The sequence below is a fragment of the Plectropomus leopardus genome, chromosome 18, assembly GCF_008729295.1.
Source record: "Plectropomus leopardus isolate mb chromosome 18, YSFRI_Pleo_2.0, whole genome shotgun sequence".
Taxonomy (NCBI): domain Eukaryota; kingdom Metazoa; phylum Chordata; class Actinopteri; order Perciformes; family Serranidae; genus Plectropomus; species Plectropomus leopardus.
The window spans coordinates 13,387,111-13,397,153 of NC_056480.1; the positions used below are offsets into that span (position 1 = coordinate 13,387,111).

A 10,043-nucleotide genomic window follows, 5' to 3' on the forward strand; every position below is an offset into this window, starting at 1 on the left:
TGTTACAGCATTATTTGTTTTTATTTTTACCACTTACACTTTTTTACCCTAATTTCCTGGTAATTTTTATTTATTTATTTTTTATCATAACTTTTACTAATTTCCTGCTAATTTGGGGGTGATTTCTTCTTAAGCTGCTCATTATCTTCTTCCCCTGTTTATTTTGTCACACATTTCCTCATCGAAATATAGCTAAGATCCATAAACAAGTTTTAAAAGAAACCCTTAAGCTAGTGTTTTCAGTTTTTGGGGATTTGTTTGGTAATCTACCAAAATGTCGTCAAATTACCTGACTTTACTCTATATATTAAACCAAAGTCAAATTCCGTATTTGTGTATACATAAGCCTACTTATAAATATCAAAGCAGATTCTGATTCCAAATTATTTGATGTGTGATAACTGTGATAAGTTAAAAAAAAAAAGGACACTTAGGCAGAAATATTTTTACAGTGAAATAACTTTATAGATCACAACAATAAATACAATATACATATAAATTATCTGGAGTCTTCATTTAATAAAAATCCAAATTTGTGGGTAAAAATATGCACCTAAAAAATGTCTTTTGTATATTTGTTCAATGGTATGAATGCGTTCATACATATGTCATACCTTCATTAAGAAATTTTTTCATTGCATAGCACATGAACACAAAATCTCAACGGGACAACAATTAAGAGCATTTTCTTCATATTACATATCTGAGAATAATTAGCCCCTCAAGAGATTTTATCCGATTATTGCCTTGCCCCCAAGAAAGTGCGTATTGTTTATTTGAGATTGTTGTATTTAGTTTGGGGCAGAGTGTGTATGTTCAGGGAAAAGGTTCGCTCCCGATACTGTATTTACATCACTTAGTGTCTTCCAACATTTTATACTGTCATTCACAAAGTACCCGATATAACAGTTTAAACATACTTCTGGCACAAAAACACAAATACAGACATGCAAACATCCATATTCATTCACACACACACACACACACACACACACACACACACACACACACACACACACACACCAGTTCCAAAAAATATTCTAAACCCTTTAACTTTCTCTGTAATCCTCCTTTTTGAGGGATAAATTTGCATACAAGAGGTGTGACTTCCTGCAGACATGATAATATTTACAAAATGCTGCCTCAGAAATCCCTGAATTTGATGGCTATCTCTTTGGTGTTGTGCAGCAGTTCTCTACAGAGTCTGATGAATGCATTTGCTTGCAGTGGCCCCTTCAGTACTTTGCTCAGTTTTTTTTTTCCAACACGGCAGCTGCTTTATTGTACATCATTTTTTCTTAGCTGGCGCCTCTTCAGCCTTGATGTTACTGAGATTCTGGATTGATGCTGTAGGATCCACTCTGATTGAAGTTTTGGACCTGAACTCCGACCTGGGTGCTGCCAGTGGCGTCATCTCGTGATTCTCGGCAAACAACCTCCTCTCTGCCTCGGTCTTCCTCTTAAAGAGTTTCTGGATGCGTTTGCAGATGAGGTAAATCATCTCACAGATGCACATTAAGACGCAGAAGGCAGAGGAGACAACCATGAAGAGGGTGAAGATCTTCTTCTCAGTGGGACGCGATATGTAGCAGTCCACCGTGTTAGGGCAGGGCGCCAGGGAGCACTTGGAAAGGCGGGGCATGTCGTAGCCTTCATAGACGTAGTACAGGATGTAGAGGAAGCCAGCGTCGAAACCAGCCTTAAAAATCAGACTCACCTATAAAAAGATAAATGAGAGTTAATCTTTTAAAACCTGGATGGACATCACTTTTCTTGGGATGTATTCAAGACACCTTTCACAAATATTTAAACCTTTGAGCCCTAAGCAAATCGGTTTGATGTCTTTAAAAAATGTAGAGAAAAAAGGCAATGAAGAACTTGGTAAAAAAAAAAAAAAGCCACATTTAACAGGAAGTTTAAAATAAAGGGTTGGGATTCAAAAGTCAAAAGTCAGTTTTCCTGTCCATCTATTATACAATATCCAGTTGATGAAAACTTGAGGTAGATAACTGAACTAATGCATGGTTCAAAATAATAATTTAAAAAAATCAACATTTTTACCTATTCCAAGCTCACAACTCATACAGCTTTTGTCTAGTTTGGAGGAAACAGTGAAACTTGGTTCTTCAAAACAAATCAATTATAATTACACAAATGTCTTCTCCCACCTTTTGTATATCGCATCTCAACCACGCCTATTATATTTCACATTTCCAACATTGACTAATTCAGTTTGGTTGAAGCTAAAGCACAGCTGTATCCCTTTATCCACATATGACGTCTACAGTAGGGACAGATGTAAACTTTAAAATCCTCTGTTCTTACCAAGTACGTCCACCACAGCCCCCCGCGTTTCTTCCCAGGGTTGGCATACAAATGGCTGCCCTTGTGTGCGGCAGTGTACTGCATGTCCTTCTTCTCACGATACTTGACGTGCCCCACCACCATCAGTGACGGGCAGGTGACGAAGATGAGCTGCAGGGCCCACAGGCGGATGTGAGAGATGGGGAAGATGTGGTCGTAGCACACATTGTTGCAGCCTGGCTGGGCCGTATTGCAGACAAAGTCCTTGCTCTCATCGCCCCACACTCGCTGGGCCGCCACCACAAACACCATCACCCGGAACACAAAAACCATGGAGAGCCAGACTCGGCCAAACACGGTGGAGTACTTGTTGACCCCGCTGAGGAGTGCCTCCAATGCAGACCAGTTCATGGCTACTGCCTTGGATGAAAGAGCTCAAGAGACCAGGTGGGAGGAGGTCCTTGGTGATCTGAACCTGAGCAGTTAAAGAGAGACAAATTAATTTGGAAAAAGGTTCAAGCACATAGTGAAACATTTTCTTTATATTTAGTAGATAAAGAAGACTGTACATTTTTCTTTTCATATGTAGCCAGGTGAACTAAAGATTGTTTGTATGTGGTTTTGAGAAACCTATATGATGGACTTAAAGCATTAATAACATGGCACATGGAAGTGAAAAACCACGGAGGTGTGTATCTTTGTAAACAAAGGAGAAAATATACCTGTAAACACGAAAGTAATGCAAAAACAGTCAGTAGCGTCAGCAGATCATATGAAGTTGAAGTTAGCTGAGCCATGTTGATGTTATGATGATCTTGTAGATTGTAAAAACGTGTTGGGTGCCATCTCTCCATCACAGCAGGGCGGCATAAGTGGGGATTAATTATAATGAGTGAAGTGAAGGTTAAAGGGCACAGTGCTATATGCTAACTGTTCATTTGAAATGTGTGTATTTACTATGCCGTGTTGGGTTCCAAGTGTGTGTGTCTTTGCGCGCAAGCTGTGGAGTGGAGTCAAAAGTGATTGTATGATCTGGCGACTTTATTTTTTGACTCTTGTAAAATTGTTTTCAGTTTAGAGTCTGCATTATTCTGTTTCTAAATGTACATTTTGTGGCTTAAGAAATGTATTGATTTGTACTGTGTGTTTGTTTCCTTTATTTAGAAGCAAGCCACTACTGTTGTCTATAGCACATTTGTCTACAGAGACCCTTTGTCTATACAATTTTTTCCTTGGTCTACTTAGTCCATTTTGGTTAATGTAGGATAGTATGAAAGTCCTGTCTATTTTGAAAGTGAGCTCCACAGCCATTTTAAAGGTGTATGTTTGTCAAAGAGAGTTCATGCACTGTTGTTATCAGAGTGCTGGAGTGAATGATTTGGAGTTCTTGTATTGAAACTAGAAGGAAAAGTACACCATACTGCACTATGTCTACAGTTCTCAACTTAAAGTACTAATGCAGTTCTTATATATTTTTTTATAAGTTCAGTCAGGGAATAAAGACCCACATAAAATTCTAGTCTGTGTCCGGTCTTGTCATCCTGTGACCAGGTCACACTTATATTTCATTTCATTTTATAAAACAAGGATTACAGCAAGGTCTAAATGGATTAATACTGCACCTCCCTAAAACTTGAGGCAAAGGAAGGGTCAAAATTAATGCAGCAACTGAGATATCCTGACTTTTAGTCCCTAAAATTGGATACAATCCTGGATCCTACATTTCCCATAATAATGCAGCCAGATTTCCTTTATTGTGCCCCCCTGCCTGGTAAACTCCCACATCTTTTAAACTTCACATTGCCAGGTTATTATTCAGACTTTCTGATTTGAATCTGTATTCTCTAAATTCAAGATGACATGACCTTGATGACACCAGTATGACACCATCAGGGTTATATCCTCTGGTTCATAGTCTCATAGTCATGAGTCTCCTTCAGAGCCCCAGGAGATATTATTCAAGTGTGTTCACAGACTGATCATGACATGTAAATTTGATGAAGTGTCCTTTACTTATTTAAACTTTTTCAACTGACTTCAAAAATGCCATCACTAACATATGGTAATCCAGCCTGTTCTCATTCCCAGGGCATCAAATACCAATGCCTTGTAATGCCCCTTGGTGTCTGATGTAGATGCCAAAGGGAATCTTTGGTGCCTTTATGATACATGAAAGAAATACTCAGTTGAAGCCAATACATGATCTTTTTCTAAACCCAATCAAGTAGTTTTGCTGCCTGAACCTAACCAGAAACGTTTCACAACATTAACCACGTGTTATGGCTCATTTAAGCTACATTAGATACATGTACGGACTATGTCAACATAGGAAACATGGAAGTGTGTGGGCAGTAACAGTCACAACATCTGAAATGAACAAATCTATTTCCGTACATAGAAAAAGAGCGTAAATAAACCTTTACAATGTTTTACAATTGTGCATCATACAGAAAGGATGCCCTGTGTGTGTCACTACAAAACGCTAAGCAGCGTCACAAAGTGTAGGTGTTTTAAGACCTGGAAATGAGCTACTTGGGGTTGATTTCAAATCAGAAAATATCATAAGAATGTGGAGGCTCATGCACACCTTCAAAAACTTGTAGCCAGGTGCTTTGAAAGAACTTGTCCATAGGGGAAGAAAAGGCACACCGACACACTGTTTGTACGTTTTCTTATGAAAAATGAATGCACCCATTTTCATACTTGTACCATGTATTTTGAAAGGCTGCGATCACTTGACCAATGCAGTTACAGTCGCAAACAAGGATGCAGTCCTGAGCAGTATTGTTAGGACTCAGGTTGGGATGGTAGATGGGTAATCTGGACTTTCCCCTCAAACGTTTCACTGAAGACACATATTTGAAACTGTGTGAGTTTTGAGTCATTTTAAGGTATGTCCTCACCATGTTTCTTTTTCCTAATCCTAACCATAGTAACTTTTATTTCCAAGGCCTAACCTCCATATCTGTGTGTTAATTAGTTAACTGCATGTTAAGGATGTAATGTCATTTTTGGGGGATGCTAATTTGTATGATATACCAATTGTTCTGCATGCATTTCCATAGGATATCATACAAACTGTATTTTGAGAAAATGTTGGTTGCAATAAACTTTATTAGATAATTATACAGTTATTAAAAAAATACATTCACATGTCAATAAAACTTTCTTGTATATGCTTTATTTGTAATACCAGATAATAGCGTAACTACAAGAAGCTTGTAGCATTTTTCTATTGTGTCATTCCACAGCCACAAGAAGCTGAAGAAACAATCACAAACAAAAAAGCAATTGCGAAGTGATGATCAGTTGGGAGGCAACAAAATAACCATACATTATTTTCACAAACATATTCCCTGTCATAACTGATCCATATTCACACAGAGCCGCCTTCTTACAACAGACTCCTTATACATTAATGAGTGAGTCATCAGCGGAGCCTCCCTATGCTGAAAAGACAAACCAACACTCTTAACTCTATTAGTCAGCTGTTTGAACAGAGTGGCTGATCAGACCGCCACTGCCATCTCTGTAATCCCAAGTGCTTATTGCAGTCTTGGTTCTTCAAAGCACTGTTAAGGGATAGCCTTTCATTTGTGAATGTTAAGCATGTCTTGATGGTACCGTGGGACCCATGCTTTGAGACCGAAAGGCGATTTTAGTTAAAATATCACCACGCGGATTTAATGGTCTGAACGTGTGCAGACTTCAAAGAAGGAGCTGTTATGGATGACCTGCATAGTTAGCTGGGTTTCTGTGTTTCTCTGTGTGTGGGTGTGCTTTCAGATTTCTTCAGCTGTGGGCTGCTAGTGTATCCTCTTCCCATTTGTCTCTTTTTCTCTCTGGGGTTTGGTGGTGTGTAAATGAAGTGTTTGCATGTAGGTGTGTGCATGCATATGCAGAATGAGTGCCAAAAAGATTGCTAAGTGAGGGGTGTAAACATCCTTCAAATACATATTTGATGTTGTTACGTAATTTTAAACATAAGGAGGGTCTAGCCTGCTCAAGAATTCCTCTTCAGCTCCTCTTACACATCTCATTCTGATGAATGCTCACAGCTTGACAGGGAACAAGCTGAATAACGGCCTCGCTGTCCACTGTTCCATTTCAATTCTGTCGCGTCTAATCCAGAGTATTTGAATTCAGAAACACTTTTCCTTCTGCATTTTTTGACATCACTGTAGACTTATTGAGCTGTCAAATTAGATGCTATTTTCTCTTTCATCCAACATTTCTGACTATTAAATTACACAGCATAAAAAGACCAACTGAATGCCTTCAGAATCACAACATGGGCCACTGAGAGCCAGACGCGTTCAATCACTGCTGATGTTGCCTGCACTTTCCTTTTCCTTCTAAGTGGCTAATACAACCACTGGTATTAATCAGTCATTGCTTTTGCACAAACATATAGAACATTTATCAGTGTGATTTCTCCCTCATTTTCATACAAAATGCATACACACTTTGAGGTGACATTCAGCCTAGATAGGAAAAATAAAAACAACCTCAGAGACAACAGTATATCTTGTCTCAGGGAGATGGCAAAGCTGGACCACAATTTGTTTTCCTATTTGCTCTAGATTGCAATGTCGCCTTCCCTGCCGACAGCAGCGGGCCTCGTCTATCTCTTTGCCGTGTGTTTGTCTATCGCTTTGTTTTGACAGACAAGACATAGTATCATGCTTTCTCAACTAAGAAACCTAAGGTTCGGTGATGCATTTGATTCTGAAATTCATACTCACTGGCTTTATTTAAGTGTTTAACACACTGCACAAGAGTTTTCACAGGCAGCCACTATGACCTGGCCCAGCTTTGGCCCAAATTCAGCATGCTGTAACATGCAACGTCCTGTTGCCCAACTTAGACAAAAAGGTTCAAATGAATGGGCCCGATTCTGGCTGTCAGCATTACCATCAGTGGGTCATTATCAAAACCGACCTGGTCCAGCATCGGCCCAAACTCCTGTTGCCTGACGCAGCTAAGACTCGGGATGAATGACACCCCTGAATCGGGCCACATAAACTGGAACGACTGTGGCTTCTGACACTGCTACCACTACGCCCTTATCAAAAATGACTTTGCCCAATATCAGCCCAAACTTGGTACCCTAGAAGAAATAAGTCAGGCTTATTCCAAGTCCCCCAGAATTGGGCCAAATAAAATGGAGATCACTGGGTTCTCAATGACCATAAACATTCTCAGCATCACGTTAACAGGTTTGGCATCATCAGCAGGGATAGTTAGAAAATACTCCTTTACACATGTTTGAAGTCTCTTGATCGCCAGTGCAGATCTCCATTATGTCTACAGCTCTGTCTCGCTCCCTGTGTGCATAACCACTTCATCTGACACTCTTCAGTGTGACTTGCTCTACAGGTTGAGCTAGTTGCAAATACTTTTCTATCCACCAACTCTACAGTGTCTGTATGAGTCAATGCTCCTGGCTAACAAGGTGGGGTTGAAGTTGTCTTGTAAAGCTTTTTTCTCCTCTTCTTCCCAGCTCTGCTTTTCTGTCTTTCCCTGTCATTCACACATCTTGCCTTTCTTACCGTCAACCTGACTTTATTTCATTTTTTCAAGGTAACACGTATCAGCCGGAGGAGTAAAGCACAAGCAATCCGTGTATAGTTATATTCACACTGCTTCCAGTTATCTGTCTTGACAAATCTCACTCTTTTGTACACACCAGGGTTGAGCTCTTTCCTTGACATACAAGATCTTCCCTCGCTGCGGGATAGAAAAGGAACAGAATGAACAACATTCTTGCCCTTTTATTGCCCTTTTATTGTCCCTTTTTCTTACACTGTCCTTTGTCCTCTTGAATCATTTCTAGTCATCTGATTTCAAAATGAAATGTATCTAGATTGCATCTAATTTCTTGATCTAAGATTTTCCTAAACATGTAGACAAATCTCCTTACCTTAGACTCAGAAAAGCAGTGATAAGTTTCCCGTCAAGTGTGTGTGTGTCCAGCTGGCCTTGTGCGTTTGCTAACTAACTCTCTCTCACCTGGATATGTTTGAAGGGGGTTGGCTTTGAGGTGTGGACCTGCTGGAAGAGTCAGGAATGGGAGGGACGGGTGGAGCATCGCATACTGACATACACTGGCAGTTTCAATCTGGACTTGTTTTGCATGAGCAGACCTGCCTCAGGGTATTTTATGCAGGAAGACAGAGGAGTGACAGAGGTAACGTCAGAAAAACGAAACAGTGTAACAGACGGTTGGAAAATGATGTGATAATAATGATAGTTAGACCAGAAGGAAAGTTAAGCAACAGGTGGCGAACCAGACAGGTGGCAGACCTGCATGGTATTGTATATGATGTGGAACTGATGCACATCAGTTTGTGTGAACACTTAGGTATGTGCTGGTTTCAGACATTTAAAGGGACAATTCATTCCAAAATCAAAAATGCATATTTTTCCTATTACTTACAGTGCTATTTATCAATCTAGATGGTTTTGGTGTGAGCTGCCAAGTGTTGGAGATATCAGCTGTAGAGGTGTCTTCCCTTTCTTAAATAACTAGATGGCACTCAGCTTGTGGTGCTCAAAGCGTTAAAACACCCATCTGAAAAACATAATAGCAATGTCTCTTTCCCGAGGTCAAACCCAAAATAATCCACAGACCTTGCTGTAAATAGTTTCACAGAGGAACTATTTTCTTTGTAAGGAATGTAGACTGTATAAAACAATAAATGTAGCTACCATGACATCACCCATTGGTTTGAGGGCTGCTGTTTTGAGGCCTTGAGTTTGGCATTTTGGTTGTCAGAGGTGGCCATATTTGGACAAGAGGGTGGAGCTGTGAAGGAGTGAGGGTTGCATTTGACTCATGGACTGTCCTCCTGAGCCTACTCAGAATGAAAATCTGATAAATATCTAAATAGTAATTCGGAATAAAATGTGAGAGATAACAGAGGGGAAATTACATCAATTCATTAAATTTAAAATTAAAATAAAAAAAAAAAAAAACAAAAACATATAAAATATATTCGGCCCATTAATGTCAGCAAACACAAAAAAAAATACATCCAAAATCCCCTATGGGATCATATTTAGATTAACAGGTCTGAATCACATTTACTTCTATTCAACCTCATAATTAACATTAACACACCGAAGCTAATCCCTGTGGGAAATAGATAATAGATGTGTCTTCATGGCAAACATTCCACAGGAGGGAGCGGTTTTCAGACTCGTTGGGATGTTTTTTTTATTGTTTGTTTCTGTCTCTCTCTAGTTTCCCATTACTGACACACCCACTTGTTGACTGTGAGTGCTATCAATACAGCGAGTACACTAACTGGTAGCAAACAGGTAAACAAAGGTAAATGTGCACTTTTGAACACATACATGTGGAAACACAAAGAATAATGTCAAAATTGTGCTGTTACTATGTGAGTGAGAGGGAGAGAGACAATGGGAAAGAAAAACAGACCTCGGGGTAAATATTAAGTTCAGTTAGGGTGTGCCAAGCTGATGTTAGACAGCCTTACTTGCAACTTCCTCACAAGCCGGTTTTCTCATTTGGCTCCTCTTGTTACATCATGCCAGTCAGGCTCTCAAAAAAAAGTGTCAGAATCAAAATAGTACAGTTTGCACAAGGCTGTATCCTGCAATAGATATTATAATATCATGCATTGAGAGGAAGCAGACAGGAGCGAGATGAGACAGAGAGAAAGATGAATGTCTCTCTACAAAGAATATGTTATGCCCTTCACTGGCCTCTAGAG

At 39.6% G+C, this 10,043-nt stretch overlaps 1 protein-coding gene across 2 annotated transcripts; it reads right to left on the reverse strand.

Moving 5' to 3' along the window:
• Positions 1 to 459: 459 nt before the first annotated feature.
• gjb9b (gap junction protein beta 9b) lies at positions 460 to 8,316 on the reverse strand. Of its 2 annotated transcripts, none has more exons than XM_042505990.1 (3): positions 8,228 to 8,316; positions 2,326 to 2,779; positions 460 to 1,717 (listed from the first exon to the last, which is right to left on the reverse strand). In XM_042505990.1, exons 2-3 carry the CDS (start codon positions 2,713 to 2,715, stop codon positions 1,289 to 1,291), a joined length of 819 nt encoding a protein of 272 aa, XP_042361924.1. In that variant the 5' UTR covers positions 2,716 to 2,779; positions 8,228 to 8,316; the 3' UTR covers positions 460 to 1,288. The 2 variants fall into 2 exon arrangements, with proteins under 2 accessions (XP_042361924.1, XP_042361925.1); XM_042505991.1 differs by lacking the exon at positions 8,228 to 8,316 and adding an exon at positions 3,027 to 8,219.
• Between the last annotated feature and the right edge of the window lie 1,727 nt (positions 8,317 to 10,043).